General features: G+C 46.0%; 1 protein-coding gene across 6 annotated transcripts in view; it reads right to left on the reverse strand.

Annotated features, from left to right (window-relative positions):
• Positions 1-20,537, reverse strand: part of tcf7l2 (transcription factor 7 like 2) — a 56,084-nt gene that overhangs the window by 27,820 nt on the left and 7,727 nt on the right. For all 6 annotated transcript variants that reach the window (XM_056297632.1, XM_056297631.1, XM_056297630.1 and 3 more), the window contains exons 4-6: positions 10,092-10,110; positions 8,868-8,902; positions 2,172-2,183 (exon numbers count right to left, since the gene is read on the reverse strand). In XM_056297632.1, coding sequence (XP_056153607.1) covers positions 2,172-2,183; positions 8,868-8,902; positions 10,092-10,110 — 66 coding nt within the window. The remainder of the gene's footprint in view (positions 1-2,171; positions 2,184-8,867; positions 8,903-10,091; positions 10,111-20,537) is intronic.

Raw genomic sequence — 20,537 nt, forward strand, 5'->3', positions numbered from 1 at the left:
CTAACGCTTTCTAACTTCCTTAATACGTCAATTATCATGCAATTATCAGTGGTAGAACTGCACTGCCTAGTTCGGCGTCTCTCAACCCAAATTTTTCCCACAATACTCTGGTCATCAGACACAGTCATTAACAAAGAGCGTATCAGATCACATCATCACAACCCTTGCTTGTACTTGTCATTCAAAAGTGAGCTCACAAAGGTTAATGAGGACTAAACCACACCCTCGCACTTGCTAAGAAAACACATTACTCAGTTGCAAATAAAAAGAACGTTGCTAAAGGCTTAATCGTGCCATCTTCAAGGTGTTAAGACACAAAAATTTGGATCTAATCACTGATTTTCTGTTCAACTTCAGTCATTTTCCATAGCAGGGTCAGTCCACAGTGAGGCTGTTGCTAACAGGGAGTGGGGTTGGTGGCTTGGCAGGCTCAGGGTCACGTCCAGGACCTTCCCGGTTGGTATTTTGCACTCACTGACCTACTTAGAGTCTGTGCTGAGCTAGGCAGGCACGTCTGCGGGCCTAGGTGTGTCTGAGCCTCTTACGCAAGGGCCATGCCTGGGGTGGTAGGAGGGGAGGTTGGGCAACGCGCACAAACTCTACATGCTTACCTTTGTTTGCAGGGAGCAGGGCTAGGGGAGCAGAGTGGAGAGTTAAAAAGGTGAGCGGCAGCTCAGGGACCGCTGCTGAAGGAGGGAAGTAAGCTGATTGAGGCGCCCACGTTCTGCTGGAGAGCTCTGTGTTTGGTATTGTGCTGGAGGAGAGCTGAACGCTGCCCTTGATGTTGGAAGTCTGGTTTTGTTCAGCGAGCGTTCACTATGAATTAGTTAAACGGCAGACTGGATATAAGGAAGCTATGAAACATGCCTCAGAGGGAAGAAAGTGTGTACACACTCAGGGCTTACAAAGACTTCCGACGCTCTACGCTGAAAACACAAGAAAACCGTCACTCACTTCCACCCACGCATATTCATCGATTAAAAAGGGTCGCGCAAAACACAGCAGACACACACATAGAAGCACGCAATTAAGTTCTGCAAAAGACTCATACAAACCAACTTACGTGTCACGTGTTCTTTCTCCCCTCTCTCCCTCATTCACACATACACCTTGAAGCAGTACACCCTCCATATTCAGGCCTGCTCCCAGAGTAAATCTGAGGCCTACGCTGGATATTTTTGGGGGGGGGGGGGTTCAGCCAAAATCTCAAACACTGTGATTTCCGGTTGGGGTTGTTCAGCCCAACCTCCAGACTTAATTCATCAACTTTAAGCCATCCATTCTGGGTTCAATTAGCTTTAACCTTACACCAATAACCTATACCACGGATTTAGCCTCGTGCTAATTTAGACTAGATGGTGTGGTATGTACTTCAGGGTGTAGAATTAAAAAAAAAACAGAACTGTTCAGATAATTGCACACATGCAAACGCAAGCACAAACACACACACACACACACACACACAGAGTGGGGCACCACTGCTTTGCCATGGTGGCTTAATGAATAAATAAGTAAAGAGGGTTCAGTCATTGGCGCTCATTAAAATGAGAGATGCTTCCATGACGATAAGACCTAAGGAGGGTCAGGGGAAGCTGCTGCATGGCTTAGACCAGTGTGGGTGCCCCCCCCCCCCCCAACACACACACCCTCCTGTCCCTCAATAACCTGACCAGATGCCCCCTCGCGCTCACCTCCAAATCAACTCTTCCACTGACGTCACCCTCCTGCCCTCTGTACTGCCTCCAACAACCCCACCAGCACCCCCAACCCCCTCCCTGCCACTGACACACAGAGGCGTGAGTAAATTCACACACACACACACACACACACACACACACACACACACACACACACACACACACACAAAATTGCACATGCTTGCACAGAACACACACAGAGATGCTCGCATGCAAACACACACCTCTTGCGGTTAATTACCGCTTAGCTCAATCACATGATCAGTCCGGGTCCATCCCCTCATCTCCCCTCCCCACAACAACAACACAGGCACACTAGCCAATTATTGATGAATCTTTAATATGGTGTTTTACAAAGTCCCCATCTCATTTCCTTCCATTGAGCAGATGATTACTCTCTACCGATGGAAAAATAAAGAGCGGTCTGATGGAAAACAAGGGCAGATCAGGGAAGTCTCCAGTGTTTATTTTAACCACCAGGTGCAGCTGATTGGGCAAGAATGAATTAGACTCAGTAAATATATCACTATGAGGTTGAAATAAGAAGTAGCCAGACCCATTTACAGCAGACAACTGAATTCTCTTGCCTCGCAACTAGGCCTATCTAAAACACCCCCACCCACCCATTTGAAATCCCACGCCGCGATAACACATCAATAATGAGCTGAGGCCATCTATTGATCAGCTTAATTTTGCATCTATTAGCTGGGGAACGGCTTGCTCCGGGGGCGAGGTGAGCTAGGCGCTAACACGCACAGACAGGCTGGATGGAGATCATTACAACTGATGTTTCACACACGCTGTGATTGACATGGAGATAAGGTAGGAGAGAGAGAGAGAGAGAGAGAGAGACTAGAATCGCCTGCCTCCCCGCACACTAAGCTAATGATAGTTGGTGTGGGTGTGTGCAGCAATGTGTGTAAGATTGGGATGGAGAGAGAGAAAGAGAGAAACAGAGAGAGAGAGAGAGAGCTAAAAGTGTGTGTCTGTCTATCTATGGAGGAGGAGAGGGAGCGACTGAGAGAAGAAAAGCAGGCCACACGCCTTTACTAATTGGCACAGTCAGACAGGGATGCTCATAAAAGAGAAGAAGACATTTAGTGGAGCTCCCCGGCTTTTTGGATCTCCTTACCAAAGTTGGTGACGTTTAAACACAGCTAGCTGTACCCCACCATAGGCTAGCGCTGACCCAGATTGCATGTTTTTACCTGACATCTTCTTAATTCAGTAAATCTTTCCACAGGAGAGGTTTTAAAACTCAGAGAGAGGAAGATGGCTAAACGTTCACATGAAATCGCTTGTTGTTTTCTGATGGATGAATGCTAAGCGAGCCTAATGTGCTCTGTATCAACAAAAAGAATGGGGGTGGGGGGGTGGGGGTTCCTCCGCCATTTAACACGTCCCGACACTTCCTCTCTCTCTTTCAGATCTGCAAGAGATGGAGGAGAGAGAGGCAGGTGGCTCCCCCATATGTCAAACAGAAAACAATATGGAAGTGCGCTCTTTTCGCCTCCTGCTAACCTATCCAATGCCGGCGCCACCATGGGCCTGGCTTGGCATTGATGCAACCAGCTGCAATATGGGCAGCTCCGTGTTATCCATAGAGAGGAAGAGAGAGAGAGAGAGTGAGAGAAAGCGAGAGTGAGCGGTGGTGGTGATGGGGGGGTGGGCGCTTAAACTGCATCCTGCACCCCTTTACCACAGTGTCAAAGAGAAATGACAAAGACTTCGTGTACACAATCTTTATATCTATGAGGTTTGTTTTGGGGTATTTTTTGGTTGAGAGGGGCTTTTTGTGCCATATAGTGTCTATGGAGGTGAAATTGGGGGGGGGGGGGGAGAAGCCTTGGCTACAAACTGTGTGTTTTTGTCAGCTGAGGGATGCAGCGAAGGGAGCGAGGGAGCAGCGGGAGGAGGAGGAGGGGGGGAGGAGAGAGGAAAAAAAGCCCTCAGCCAAGCCATCAAGTTGAACATTGAACTTCACAGTAGTAGCTGCCTTTCTATGCCTCTCCTTTTGATGTTACCTCCAAAGCAAAGGATCAAAGGCTTGGAGTGTGGCGTGGGGAAGTCCCAGGCTCTTAGCCTGCCAGCCTGTGATATATGCAAAAGTCTACGCCAAAATAGAGAGAGCGAGGCAGGGAGAGAGAGAGCGAGAGAGAGGTGGCGTTCGTTCGCAGGGCTGCATGGAATGAGCCTAAATAGTCTGTGTGCCTCTAATGAATGACAAGGGATGATGCAATCGGCTGACCTGCTCCATTACAGTAGGAAACGAAATGAAACCCATTTGTATTTGTGCGCGCGTTACGGCCGACACGTGCACGAGCATCATAGAATAGGCATTCGTTTGATACCAAGAGGGCCGAGGATGAAGGCAGGGGGGGTAGAGCAGGGTAGGGTAGGGTAGGGTAGGGTAGGGGTGGGGTGGGGGCACTGGCAGTGTTTGTTGCCCTTCCCCCCAATCCCCCAACCGCCAATGGGGGACGCCTCCTCCCAACCACCCCCTCCACCCCCTGCACCTCTCCAACATCAAGGGGGTGAGAGGCAGTGTCGTCTCGACATAAAGTGAGGACTACAGTAAACACAGTGTGCACAAAATCCTGGTCGTCTCTGCACAAACACTAAGAAACACACACACACACATACACACATACAAACACACACACACAAGCATTGGCGTAGTGGGCTCAGCTGGGCAGAAGTGTGGAACAGAGGTGTGCTAAAATTGACAAAACTCTAGTAGAGATGAACACAGTCCGCACACACAAACATACACACAAGAGCATGTGAAAACACACACACTCCCTCATACACACCCTTTCCCCAAGGCTATGGGATTAAGAGGTCCAGCTGGCTGACAGCGAGCCCTTCCTTCCCACGTACCCCATCAATCTCATCCTCCCACCGCCACCCTCCACCCCACCCCCTGCCCCCAGCCCCACTGCAGCCCCTCCTACACTTCCAACCCCAAGTCTGCCAGCCTGCTCCCCAAGCCTGCCAGGACACACCTGAACATGACATTGATTGGCTCCATGCTTCATCCCACTACCATGCCCACTTAGGCATTGGGGGGGGGGAATAAAAAAATTTAAAAAAAATTTTAAAAATGGAAAAATCACTTGACAACTCCATAGTTATGTGAGACAGAGGACACCTCAGGGAGGCATGTGGATGGATAGGAGAGGTGGAGAGAAGTTATGTCCCCTTTGCGGCTCTTGTTTCTGACTTTCTAAGCTTGGGAGGGGAGCTGGAGCACGTAGCCAGCGGGTCCCCGTGTAGTTCTGTGCTGCACAGCTGTGCGGAGAGGAAACCGACGTGCCCCTGCCAAGGTTTGCAAATGTGGACACGTCGTCACGTAACGCGCCATCATCACCGCCAAACCAAGGAAACGTACCCTTATCCGCTCCCGCAAGGTGCTCTCACAGGACAGTCCAGCACTACACTGTAGCGATACAATGCATGAATTCTTCAACTGAGCCAGCATCCCTCCTCATCTGCAGCAGCTGACTGACGGACCCGATGCACAGAAAAGTGGGGTAGCGTTCTCATTTGGGGGTGTGATGACTGGACCTAAAGTGTTGTTGAAGGGAAACAATCATGATATTCAACATCACCTCTCTCTCTCTGTGAGCATACACGCACACACACACACACACACACACACACACACACACACACACACACACACACACACACACACACACACACACACACACAGTATGATGTAGGGATAACACTCCATTGGCAGCCATAATGCTAAGCAGTCTCTTGTGTATCCCTGAAATGCTGCTGAAATTGCGCAGTGAAGTGTCCGCCAGTTATGTCACCGTCAATTACCATCTTTATATGGCACTTGTTGGCATTTTCTATAAGAGCTGTAAGTAGCCCACCAAAGGTTACGGCGAACCAGGAGGTACAGGCTGTAGTTTTCACATTCCCGGATTGTCCAATAGTGAGATCCCCGGCAGACACATCCACACACAATTTCAGTGGTGTTTGAGAGACATGCAGACAACTGCTCAGTATCATGGCTGCTATCCCTACAACACACACACACACACACACACACACACACATATATATACATATACATATGTATATATATAAAGAGATATTGTTGAAGAATGGCGATTGTTTCCTTTGAAGCCAGACCTGGGAGCACCGTGCCCTGATGGACGTCTAATGAGAGGACAGAAGAATCCACCATGCACTTTGACCATGATACCATCGACATGAGCAGATACCATCCTCGGGTTGGAGGCGGGCAGGAGGGGTTAGCAAGAGGAGGGAGAAAAGGGAGGCAGACAGGGCTCGTGTTGAAAGGAGAGAATAAAAATGAGGGAGTGAGAAAGTGAGAGTGGGAGAGAGAGAGAGAGAGAGAGAGAGAGAGAGAGAGAGAGAGAGAGAGAGAGAGAGAGAGAGAGAGAGAGAGAGAGAGAGAGAGAGAGAGAGAGAGAGACAGAGACAGAGACAGAGACAGAGACAGAGACAGAGACAGAGCAAGCAAGGAGAAGGGGAAAGAGAAAAAATTCACAATGATGACACGTAAGTGCAAAGAGCGATTAAGGATTTACTTTCAAAAGGACTCCCATTGATCTTTTTTGATAGACCTGCAATAAATCAAACCGGATTGACTCGCATGAGAACCGAGCCTAATCCTTTAGTCAGATCCAGGAGAACTCCAACCAAACCAGCTGTTAATTTAGGCTTTACGAGATAAAGCGAGAGAAATCCAACCTGATGTACCCTAGGGCAGGGGCTTACATCATCTCTGTAAAGCAATCAACTTATTGCCAGTTTGGAGAGGTAATCAGAGCACATACTGAGAATGGAGAGGAGTGGGAGATGGGGGGAAGGGAACGAGAGAGAGAGAGAGAGAGAGAGAGAGAGAGAGAGAGAGAGAGAGAGAGAGAGAGAGAGAGAGAGAGAGAGAGAGAGAGAGAGAGAGAGAGAGAGAGAGAGAGAGAGATGGAGAGGATAGCCTCAGAGGTTCCAGAGAGAACAGAAGTAAGAGAAAATAAGAAATAAAGGACGATGTGGGAAAAGAAAGGTAGCGAGTTAAAACATTCGACTTGAAGGCCTGCCTCAAGTGGTGCAGCCGCTCAAACAAAAACAAAACAAGTGAAGAAAAAAAAAATTACGAAAGAAATCTGATTTCCCACCCCCCACCCCCGTGTTCTGGCCAACTAACACTACACAGGTGTGTCATCTGGAACACTGACGAGCTAAAACTTAATAACTCTGAAAAACACCACGGAACAAAAGGAGGATGCTGCATGGGAGTACCTTGGCAAGTACGTCCAGAGGGGGAAGATGAAACAAAGAGGAGCATGCTGGGGAGAAGTAGCTGTCTAGGATGATAGCAGGGAGTGGAGGCAGTCTTCAGTTTCAACGTCCCACCCCCTGCAACACCCTGTAATTTCCTTGGAGGCCGGCCCAGACCTTGTCCTCATCCCCGGTGACCGGTGCCACCTCACCCGGGTCCTGCCAGCGGTACTGCGGCCACACCACAGCGCAGCCATAGTAATTAAAATGGATATTTCTGTTTGGGGGAACTGTAAGTTTTTGTTTTTTTTTTTTCAAGCTCTGGGCGGAAGTATTGCGAGACACCATCCAGCCCACACTAAGTAAATGATTCTGATGTCTTTTTCAGTTGCGCATCCTATCTTTGAATCTGTGCGTGTGTGTGTGTGTGCGCCCGCGCTGCATGAGTATATATAGAATGAGATCAACTCTTGGTTCTTTCGGTCGTTTTGGTTCCTCTTTTGAACCACAAAAGGAGGATGCAGAGAACACAGCATGTACACCACACAAACAGTCTCTCTCTCTCTCTTTCTCAAACACAAACACACACACAAACGCGTCAGAAAAAAAAAACACACACACAGGCTAACACACTTGCATGCAGAAAGACTCATTAGCTCCCCATCTCCTTGTTTTTAATGTCCTGTTTATGGCACACAACAACCAAATCAGGTTTGAAATCCAATTGCGGAGCCATGCAGGGCCCTTCACGTCGGCTTCGCAGGAGAGCTGAGGAGAAGCAGGCCTTGTAGTCTCTGGACACTGTCCAAGGGAAACTGAACCTCAGGAGTCTAAACAAAACCGCATGTGAAATCAGAGTTAAAACAGCAGACCTTATTCAGCCCATCACAACCCCCTGCCAACCCACGCGCGCACACACACACAAACACACACAAACACGCTGTGGCCCCTGCCTCTCTGCCCTCTCCCGGTTACACAGCATGCACACAGGGATCACTCTGACTTTGGCAGGGCTCCTATTGCCTCGCCAAATTGAGTGAGGCTGGGGGATTTGGGCTTTAACATGGGCCAATTCTTATGCTTGTGTATGTGAATATATTTACACGCAAGACGCATCCATGTAAAGGAGATTGCCACTCAAGCTCGACTCATGTTGGCCGCGCTCCATCTTTAGCGGCCGGGCTAAACTGTGACAAACACACAACAACGTTCTTGCCCCTCGTCTCCGTGTCCCCCCCCCCGCCTTCAAATAAGATGGACCTGGCCCTTTATTGGCCAGTGCCCACTGGCACCTCCCACGCCGACCGCGGGGTCACACGTTTAATTACACAGAAAACAGTAATCTCACCAGACAGATGGCAAGCAAGCCGCCTCTCAATTACTTCATGCCCAAATGAATCATTACTGATGTTATTTGCTACATTATGGCACACAAACAACGGCACAAAACAGGATTTGTGCTACAAGTGGGGGGAGGGGGGTTATATGAGCACGGGGTCGTGGCAATGGTAGAACAGAGAAGCAGATCTGCCTCATGCCAAGCATGTGTGACCGAGATCAAAAAGGCGTGAAGAATACAAGCATATAACTGCTTTTGCGTTGGGGGGGGGGGGGGAATTGGGTCTTTAATACCACAGTGATCAGTGCCAGAGAAAACAGACCCTTATTTTTAACCCCAAACCCAAATCGGGTACAAAACATGGAGAGGGAGTGAGTCAGCTCTGACAGCCTAGTTGAGGAAACCACATGACGGGGCCAATTTAAAACGTGAAGAAAGTGTCGTTTCTTAAAAAAAACGAGCCAGGGAAAAAAAAGACTATGGTTTTCCACTTCTTCTTTTTTTCTCTCGCCATGATCAGTTTGTCTTTTGGAATTATCTCCATGCTCTCTTCCTGAAAAAGCCCAAACGAGCGAGAGCGAGCGCTCTTCTCTCAGCATCTGCCCTCGTTGATGTTTCACTCGTCATTTCTCTGCTATTCCTGCCAATAGCTTCTGTGAACAATTAGAGGTTGACTTTCCCAGTGTCTACGACCACAGCATCTCAATCTCTGGCCTACACAGCTCCCTCCATCCGTCAGGCTAGCCGGCCAAGAAACAAGACTCACTTCAAACCCAACCCTGAGTTTTGATGTCCATTCAACATCGATTGTTAGCAAGTCTGTTCTCGGCCTGTCATTGATTTGACACAACTGGTCCTCTTGATAAGATTAAATGAACTGCATGGATCTCAATAACAATGACTACAACACATCAGCAATGACTTCAGTGTAGGGGTGGGTGGTAAGGCAAAAAACCTTTATCATGGTATATGACATTTATTTATGCTATGATAATGTTATATATCAGGATGTAGTACTTATTCTGGAATTTTTTTTTTCCTTGGGATCCCCCCCCCTTATTCTACCCAATTGTATCCGGCCAATTACCCTACTCTTCCAAGTCGTCCTGGTCGCTGCTCCAGCCCCTCTGCCAACCCGGGGAGGGCTGCAGACTACCACATACCTCCTCCGATACATGTTGAGTTGCCAGCCGCTTCTTTTCACCTGACAGTGAGTAGTTTTGCCAGGGGGACGTAGCGCGTGGGAGGATCACACTATTCCCCCCAGTTCCCCTTCCCCCCGAACAGGTGCCCCGACCGACCAGGGGAGGCGCTAGTGCAGTGACCAGGACACACACCCACATACGGCTTTCCACCCGCAGACACAGCCAATTGTGTCTGTAGAGACGCCCGACCAAGCCAGAAGTAACACGGGATTCAAACTGGCAATCCCCGTGTTGTTAGGCAACGGAATAGACCGCTATTAGACCGCCCTATTCTGGAATTTCAACAAAGAAAGGGTTTACGGTTTCATCTATACATTGTAGAAGAGGTTGCTGGCACTTCCTCCACCAGTGATGACCGTCACATAAGAAAATATGGAGTATAATTTTCTTTTCGGTATCACATTTTCTAAACTTTAACCAGGTCCATACCACAGAGGTGATACAAAATTTAAGCGATGAGTTCTTCACCCTCATCGTCATTTGGGAGGTGGCCTGTTCTGCATTTATGACTTTTCCATTCTCCTACATGTTGCTCTCAATAAGAAGATCACATAAAGCAGTTCTGCCCAAATCACATAAAGCCAATACTGCTGTAAAGCAGTCCTGCCTGCAGATTTGTGACAAAGCACAAGACATTACAAAGGGAAACGGTACAGACAGATCTCTACATGCAGACAAATATCTACTGTCTCATGGTATATACTGTCATACAGCGCAACCACAGTTAAGCGGGTAGGTCATCTCTATTCCACTTTCCAGTGGCACAGGCAATCCTTTAGCTGGACCACTATTGTTACCATGAATACCTGAGCCATGGACTTTGGGTCTAGCTGAGAGATAAAATGCAGCTGCCCGTATTACTACAAAGTCTCCAGCTGACTGGGTCATAGGTTATATATCTTTTCCAGATTGGACGGCTACCCAGTTGCACCCGTGGGTGTCATGTTTAACGATTGCCTTCTGTGTCTTTCCTAAGACAGAAGGAGCCAACTCAGGGTGGTAGGGTGCATTATAAGTCTGCTCTAGCCATCAGTTAGCAATGCCAGACAAAGGTTTCCCCTTTCTGTGGCCACATGACTGCACACTGTACAGTAACAGTAGACGTTCATGTTTTTATCTCCATTTTAATGGGCCACCACATGCTATATCAGCACTGTAGGAAAGGGATATACAGGTTGCGTCTAGTGGATCACTAGATTAAATCATTTTTTTAACCTGGTCATGTCTGCAGCCATATATAATAGCTGTGAAAACATTTGTCCCTCCAGCGACCCTAATAAGACTGGCAGCCTCTCACTAAATGGGAACAGTTGTGTTGAGTGGCACGTCCAAGGCTGTAAAATGATCCGCGGGAGCATATAGAAGACTTCCAAGCCATTTTTTTTCTTTGAGTCGGGGTGAGGAATTCCTCTGGCCTATAGAAAGCAGCCAGCAGTTGTTCTCCCAGGAGGGTGTGTGAGTGACTGGGAAGGAGGGAGCAGAGGGACAGGACAAGATGATGGCTAGATATACATTTTTTTTAATTGTATAGTAGGGATGAACTGCACTGGAAAAAAATGTTGACATTGCAATGTTTTTGTTATATTTATATTGCAATACAGAAAAGAAGTTACATAATTTCACCAGATATATGCAGCTTTATAACGTCACTAGCTCGGTTTGGGGGGGAAGGAACAATCCCTCCAGGAATGATTAGGGTGATTTTAGAGGGGGGAATAAGGCCAACACCCTGGTTGACTCAACATGAGAATATTGTGTTCCGTTAACACTCACCCATCAATCCAGGCTAGTCCATGAGCAACACAATATCTATTATGCACTTTGCTTATCCTTAGAGAATGAGGTTGGTCTATGAACGAGTGAAGGAAGGGTGGTGTCTAAAAGGGATTCAGGAGATTACAGGAGACTTCATATCACAGTCCTCAAGTTTTCAATATTACAATACACTTACAGCTGCAATATCACTTAAGGGAATTAAGGTGAAGAAAAAAAATGGACATTTTATTGCAAAAATACTACCCTCTTAAATTGCAAACGTCTTTTAAATGACCAAAATAAGAGAAACAAACAGTAGCTACAGTATACATCAGTTTCCTGGGTGGTTTTTAATAAACTGAACTACAAACCTCTTTCAAACGACGTTGCTAGTTGTCATTTTCTATCAAGCAGTTAAAAAAGTTTCAGGATACTGTGACTAATGGGCCCAATCTGCCTGACTTTTGCAAATATGTGCGTCGCAATGCCGATGCTGAAACGACATGTTGCTCCACCCTACTGTACGGGGTTTTTGGGAAAGGAAAGGCCAGAATGATCCCAAAGGCAAAGGCAGAAAATAAGAAGTAAAAATGTCCACTGAACGTCCCCCTAGAAAGCTCAAGAGACTAAGGGGAAGGGCTCCCAGGCACATCGGGGGGGCGGGGGCCGTTTCCTGTTCTACTTTCCAGTTGTACAGTGGCTGTACTTGAGAAAGAGACTGCACTACTGTGTAATACCGCAGATGTTGCCCTCTAGAATAGGAGGGAACATTCTGTGGCTAAAGTACATCAATGTTAATCAAGCGGTGGGGAGACTTGGGCGATACAGCAAAAAATTATCAGAATAATCATGGGGAATTTTTCACGTTATCGACATACATCATGAGATCTGCTTACACGTGCAAAAATACTATACTCGAGAATCCAAGTGGAGTTCATCACATTGAACTGTTTGGTAAAGTATTGATATCAAACCAAAACTGGTTTTCAGCTAATACTCTCTCAAATATTGCAGACTTCATCTTGTGAGAAATTTTAGATAACAGATTCTTCTTCTCATCAATAATCTCGACAACAAAATTGCCTCATGATGTGACAATATCTGAAATTTATCCTGATGCAATACCACTGAAAGACGATAAGTGATGGATGTTGAATCATTGCCCAGCTCTACTTTAGCCCCTATCCAAGACCATTATGTCAGCTCTAAAATAAACAGCTCCAAATCCTATGAAGTGGCGTTACTAAATGGCTCATTTCTGGTAGGCCCCTACATGACAAGCGCACAAGCATGCTTTAATGAAACTCAGGGTGAGGCTGAATTTATTCATTTTGGATCTCAGTGATCCCAGCATGAAAAAGTTTAAAGGATGCCTAAATACAGATTAATTCAGACTCCAGTGAACATTTCAGTGCCTGTTTATTAATATTAACAGATGTTGCAAGGGAACTTATTCCCAGCATGGAGCATCCAAGGGCCGCGCTAAAGCTTGCCCTACTGATCTCCTACCAATATAAACAGAAAGGAATTCTAGCTGATGCCTTTTCCTCAATGTCCAACACAACGACCACAATGACCGTGGGGGCTCACAACCCCTACCCCAGCTGCTGTGCGGCAGGCAGGGACAACGGTGCTGGCACCTGTCTTCAACAAGCCCCAGTATTCACACCGACTCTGGTTTCCTGAGACCGGCTGCCTGGCGGTCAGGTGACAAACGCTAACACACACACGCGCGCGCACGCACACACACACGTGCACAGCCTCTAATACAGAACACAAACACACACATACAAGCAGCCCACATCTACCGAACCAAGAGGCACTTAAGTGTGATCCCAACCACTTAAAAAGCATCGGTATCATGGTGAGAGAGATCTTAGCCTATCATGTCTCTCTTTCTCTGATACCAAGCCCTGCCCTGATTCCGGCTGTGGCTTGGAGCTGTAAACCGAAGCTTCCCTCAACGCCTCTCACCCGCCTGGCTCTGTTCAAACCACTGTTTTTGCATACCGCTCAGCTTGCGTAACTGTTGAGTGGTTTTTGCTCCGGCGAGACAATGGCTGTGTAACAGACTAAGCAGAGCAGAGCTGTAAACTCTAGATGACGTGCAAGAGACGATAAACACAAATCGATATGCCCCGTATAAGAAGCCCGACAGAAAAACAACCCAAAAGGAGTGTCACAGAATACAAGAAAAGTGTAAAAGAGATAATGGTGAGAGTAGGCCAATGAGGAAAGTCTCAGGTGAGTTTGTCAAGGCCGCCGAGAGTGAAAGCATCTTCACTACAATTGAAACTCAATCTGAAACACATCCGAGTTCAGAGAGAGTATCGGGGTCAGACTGTGTGTGTAATTCAATTGTATGAGTCTCAGCACTGCTACAACATATAAACACTATAGACAAGCACAAAATGAACTGTGACACGTTTTTAATTAAAGCTATGTTTTCTGCTCATGCTTTGAGGAGTTAGGCTTGGAAATCAAGATACATGGCAATAAAAAAAAAATGCAGAGGTTACAGGCCCTAAAAAATGATTTGACAGAACTTGAACCTCAACTCTCCTTTTTTTTTTCCCCTTACACAAAGCTGGAAAATTTCTCTCAGGCCAATGTGCTAATATTTCTCAGGTGAGCATCCCACTGCCAAGTATTGAAAAGGAAGTAAAAAAAAAAAAGACCAGCCTTATACCTCAAAAAGTACTACGGCAGCTTTCTCAGGCATGCGTGTGTGCGTGCGTGTGTGTTTGTGGGGGTAGGGGGGCAAGTCAAGCAGTGCCAATAGTAGTGGACAGGGCTTGATTGAGCACTGGGTATAGAGATGCTGGTGGTGCTCACTCTGTCGCCCAGCAGACCACAGCCACCTCTCCCCGCCTCATTTGCAAAGCAATCCTGCTCCCCTCGACTCAGTGCATCTTTTTGTCATTTCCCTGTCCCAGCTCCATTTGTATTGTCCACTGAAACTGAAGGAAGAGGAGAGGAGGGAGGGCAGAATAAGCTCCTAAAGTGAGTGGTCTGCTACTCCGGTGCATCTCCACATCAAGCCCTTACTCAGCTGCCATCTCCTAAAACAACACTCACCCTCTCACCTCAGCCCAACTCTCTCCAAGCCTGACTAATGTGCCCTGACACTCGTACATCATCCATAAATTGGCCAAATGAATTACCCACGGCCCCTGCTTAGCTTTACAGGCTTTAAATGGATTTTCTCCTCTCCAGGTCTGCCCAATAATTGCATTTATCCATCTTGTTGAAGCAAGGTTTACACACTCGCTAACATCATGCCAATCCCCGGCTACATTTTCCGCTCTAGCGGCAAGAGTTTGAGAGATTTGTCATAGGATCATAACAGGTAATTCAAACAACAATTAGCTTGACGACTCCGCCGTGTGTCAATGTCTGGCTCCTTTTTAAGCAAGACCTTGGTTATAGTAATACGGCCCTCTTCCTCCATCAGTCTGTATATCTCTTCCTCTAGTCATTCTTGTCCCCCTTCCCCTCCTTCTTAGTGAGATAAATTGGGCCCTCTAATACTTTGGTATCAATCATCCAAACTGATCCAGGTAGAAGAGACAAATGCTCACAACAGAGAAGTGAATTGAGCCTATGAGCAGCGACACATATTCTCTGACACAGACACACACCACGAGGAGGTGTGGTGATAGCAGAACAGTGAACACCGGCATCAGTGGGGGTCATCTCCACACTTGTGAATGTTTGAACAGTAGTGCATTAGACTCCCGGGGGCCCAAAGGACAATTCAACTATGTAAACATGCAGGGACTTCCTTCCCGTTGCTCTGACGAGTCACTGTTTAAACAGCACACAGAGAATTCCTCTGCCCGGGCCCGGGCCTACTGCAACCTTACCAAACGGCTTGCCTGCCTTACATCAGGGTTCCAACTCTTTTCAGGTGATCCTTTTCTAGAACCTTAAACGATATTATCCATGACTTTGCCTTGAATATGGACATGACTGCCGTTGCTCAGGGACAGTGATATTAATCAGTGGAAGCCTCAACAGTCTCTGAATGGACTATGTAACTTTTAGTTGTCCACCCAAAGGGATGGGTCGATATACAATTTTATCACAGGTCACAATAAAAAACACTTACGAAAAGTTGATCATAGTGAATTTCCATTATCGGGATAATCATAAATGGGGATAATCATGAATATCCTCACATGAGCGACTTGAAAAAGTTGTCTAGCTTGCTAATGTACGGTCCTATACTGATTTCCTGATTTATTTTGAACTAGTGCAGTGTCCATTCAAAATGTGCCTGTTTGCAAAGGGCTGATTGCTTGGCCTCCGACATTGCTGCTTGCAGCTTTCACGAGAACCGCTCATCAAAACAATTTCACACTCGACGCCTGAAGGACTATGGGTATAATCTTCCCTCTGACCACAATGTGGGTTGCAATAGCAGAGTGGTACTGTTCGTGTTTCCACTCGACGACTCCATGGGAAGTGAAGAAGTAGAAGCAGTGATTCAATGTTTTATTACTAACTTAGCTGAAAACTTTACTGCTTGCAGCTTTCTCGAGGACCACGCATCCAAACAACTTCACACTCGACACTGCACTTCCTTGGGTACTCAGCAATACACCCGCCAAGCGTGAAGATGATCTGATGAATGGTTGTCGAGAAAACCAAAGGACAGACATAGTACATACAGACATTCCTTCCATTTTAGTTAAGATTAGATTGCCACAAGAGGGAGCCCGCACCTTTCCAGTCATTCAAAAAACCCTAAAAGCCTGTCATCATGGCTGAAGGATGTTCACTAAAAAAGATGTCCTATCTGTGACGCAATAAAAATATTTGTTTTTTAACAAAATGTAAAGTAAAGTGATTCCAGTATGTTTTAGTGCCATTTTAAGAGTTTTAATCATAATTTGATGATTATCGAGATAATATCGTGAATTGCAATTATTTTGGCCAGGATAATCGTGACATTCAATTTTCATATTGACCCACCCCTAGTCACCCAGCATACCCCCCAAACTTTAAGCACTGATGTGCAATCTCACTGGATAGAAATATGGCTAAAAATGTGTGATTTCAATGGGTAAAATAAGACTGTTTAACTTAACTTTACAATCTTCAATGACTTCTAATGTTTCCACAACATTTAATCAATTTGTCATTTTCCAGGTGTTTTCCATCACTAGAAAACGGTTCTATAAATTTCCAGGGCTTCCAGGATGGGTGGGAACTCCATGAGATTAGCTTTGGCTGACCAGAACAAAGAAGGGGACCTTACAGATATTGGAAAATGGGCTGTGCCCCATTATAAACACTACATCACCTTCAAACAGGCCACTCTAATGCTTATGAGCTAAACCCCTGCAAAAGGGAGATTAGCTATTGAAGAATCAAATCATCTCAGGAGTCGAAACAGGTTAAGTTTCTGAACCGAAATTGCACTGCTTGAAGCCACCTGTTATGACACAGCGAGACATTTATCTTTATTGATATTTGAAATATGCTAAATGCAACCACCAATAAAGATAGATGAGGCAGTAAAAGTAAGATGTGGCGCTTCCTGGTTCTAAAGGGCACAGTGATGTGCACCACATGACACAGAGGCCACCCCCGCATGGTGACAACAGTCTAGGGTTTTGTTAACTATTTCCGCTAACAACGTAAATCAGAAAGTTAAGTCGACCATGCCGGGTCCAAGGTTTATTGAAATGGATAAAATAAAGCCCATGACTTTAATCACAAGAGAGATTCATTTCACTCAAGGCATTTGAGCTGAATCATGATTAGGTGGCAGTAATCCTACCTCAATAAACCCTATATCTAGTGAGCTGAACCGAAGACAGTGCCTGTGTATGTTTTGGCTGTCTGTCGTCCCCCGCCACTTCTGTTTGTGTCTGTTCTGTTGCCGTCTCCATTTACTTACAGCATTAAATGAAACTCTAAGATACAACAGCCAAACTCTCTTGGTCATGACATTCTCTTTCGCTGAAGCTTACTCCCTCGCCTTTGAGTCTCCACAACTTGCCTGTTTTTCTTGTACTTTCTTTGGGATTTGTATTTATCTTCCTAAGTCTGCACTTCATTCTGTCTGTTTATTTTGGATGTTTGTATTTTTGTTGTTGTTGTTTTTATTTTAAACCTTTCACATCTCATTAAAAACCAAGATACATGACATCACCACTCAATTCCAACTTGTGTTATTTCAGGAAGGCCACAATTACCGCTTCCTGTCCCATGTCATTGCCTGAGTCATGGACATCATCAGAGTCACTGACAATAGTGACCTGCAGGTCATTATTTCAATCAAATAGCAATTTCAGGGTGACTAGATTGCATTGTTTTCCGCCTCAACAGTGCCAAATTTCCTCTGCGTGTGTGCTGGCAGGTCAGTTCTTTTGGGTTCTCCGTCGGTCCCTTGTGTTAAGTCAAGTCACCTCTGGCTTGGACGGTGAAGGCCACTTCTCTCACCTTCGGACAGTTGTCCAAACAAGCCAGCCTGACCCCTTAGGGAGGAAAGCAATTGACACTCCACTCAGTGCCGTGAGTCAATTTGTCCACTTTTGGAAGTGACCCAAAACAGTCCTGACACACGGCCTTCTCACTGGCGTGGAATGAATGCACTCGGGGGGGGGGGGGGCTCTTGTCGCTTTTGCCTAAAACTGCAAGTACAATACAAAGTCTATTCAGATGTTTGCTTCAGAAGTCATCATCTTCATGTTTCCCATTGAATGTATGAGTCAAATAAAGAGGATCCAGCCTGTTAAAGTGTTATGTTATCACTGTTCAGTTTTTACGATTGAAAATATTTTTGTATGATTAGGTGGTTATCATAAGTAATTTTATTGATGTATATTCCATTTAGGAATGATATAGAAAGAACTTTCCATTGAATTGAAAATCCATACCATTTCTGGTTTTCCATTGGCACTGAAAATCACGTCCATATGTGGTTAGACCACATGTGGACGTGATGAGCCACTCACATGAAATTTGACCGTAACTGTACTAAAACTGAAAACTTTCTTTTAGGGTGGGGTAAAGACAGGCAATAACAATATTGTCTCATAAATAGGCAAATGGGCTTTCTTGCAGAACTCACATTGAGAAAAATCCTCTTAATCTTTCTTGCACTGGACCGAAGGGGAAAAAAACTCATGCTGCTTCACATTGCGTGTCAGTGTAAAGGGCTTAGATTTTATTAGCCTTGCGCATTTTTTTTAAAAGATACAATAATCTGGCCAACATTTTGTTCCAAATCCTACGATAATCCACAGATTAGTAGATGAATTTATCTCTGCCCGAGCTGTGAAACCTCCCTCACCTTTTGCAGGCAGCTATGAATCCACCACCTTAAACAGAAAACAAGCAGACTATCACCTAATTAGTGCACCCTTTCAGCTTGCTTAACACGCACACAACACACACGCGCACACGCATACACACACACACATACACATGCATGCATGCGCACATGCGAGCACGCACACACACACACACACACACACACAACACACACTCTCTCCTTGGAGCTTATCCTTCCACAATTAAAAGTTTAATTAAAAGATTAAAAATATATGGACTGGAGTTCTATGACCTTTCACTCCTCAATAATGCGTTTAAGACACACAAAGTGCCTCCTTCCCATCAGAGCCATTTTGAATAGATTATCTAAATAAAGAAAGTCCCTTGAATAAATGAGGACTGAATACACAAACTTTGTACACACAAGGCAGTACACAAACACTGGCCTTTTTTTTCCAACTGAAGTAACCAACCTTTAAAATGGCCAGTGTTTCTGATATAAATGAAGCACACTATATGTGAAGTATACGCACCACAGGAGCTCAAATGATTTTCTAATTTATGGCCAATGGCAATGTACGCCATTTTGTTTCTTTTAGATGCAGGGAGAGAAAAAAGCTGAAAAGTGATTGCACAGTTGTATAATGGAGATGTTAAGGTTAACATGTGAACCTTACACGTATTCCACCACTGCTGTATGATTATTAGCGTAGAAAATGGGGGGGGGGGGGGGGGAAGCGAGCATGAATGAGATTCTTCTTCTGTGAAACGTTCCAGAGCATTCGGCCACGTCCATAAAAAGCTGGCTTACCACAGGTGTTCACTGCACACTGGCACAGCTAGTCATTATCTAGCCCGACATGATCATTAAGAGCTGTGATGGCAGCGCCGCACCTCCTTTCCTCACACACACACACACACACACACACACACACACACACACACACACGTGCGTGCCCAAATGGGGGAGGGGGGAAAAATAGAAACTCAAGCACTCACTATCAGCCGTTGTAAAAGGGGTGAGAGGAGAAGCTCCTTCCTCAACTAAAAGCACGTCAGCCACGGTGCACTTTGACCTTGCCCAAACACACTCCACAATCTAAACAGCAAGCCGGCACCACCACCATTCCTCCAGTGTCACACAGCAGCACTCTCACCCACAACCTTTAAGGCAACCTTCTTTTTGTTTCTTGATGACAGGGCAGGGATGTGAGAGGGGCAATATTAAGAGGAAACAGTTTGATTCAGCAACAGGCAAAAGCCACACACACTGCCTGTCTGTCAAGCACGGCAATAAACTGAAACTCCCCCCCCCCAAAAAAAAAGCTTCTTTCTCTTGGTTCAAATCCCTGTTTTTTTTTTTTTGTTTTTTTTTTAAAGGAAAGATAAATGAGAAGCCTAGGGGCACTATTGTTTGGACATCTAACCAGGAACTGTCGCTGCTCTCATTGCCCCGGCATTAACAGCAATTATGCGCTCTATTCAGACGGCCTTTGTGAGACCCTCCTCCCCCACACATACACACTCAACACACACACACACACTCACACAGGCACACACGCACGCGCGCACACACACACACACACACACACACACACACACACACACACAGACCTAGACACATTTCCCGCTTTTCTCTGCCCCCTCCCGCCTCATGCATTCCCTCCCACTACAGTGGTGAACTCCTTTGGTTCATGGAGAGCTCGGGGCCCATTATGAATGGGCTTACAGAAATATGCACGTTTAGGCAACGGGGGGGGGGGGGCGACGACACACAAACACACACACACACACACACACACACACACACACACAAGAGTGGATCTTCAAGCACAGGGATACAGGAGTTACAACAGTATGATTAAAACCCTCAAAGATGCACCTCTAAAACACATTCATGACACCACAAGGCAAAACATATGAAGATAATCATCTAAACAGGATGTCTGAAATAGCCCACTAAGGAAGTGGTGCTTCAAATGATTTTTTCTT

Source organism: Lampris incognitus, chromosome 17 (genome assembly GCF_029633865.1).
Source record: "Lampris incognitus isolate fLamInc1 chromosome 17, fLamInc1.hap2, whole genome shotgun sequence".
NCBI classification, from domain to species: Eukaryota; Metazoa; Chordata; class Actinopteri; order Lampriformes; family Lampridae; genus Lampris; species Lampris incognitus.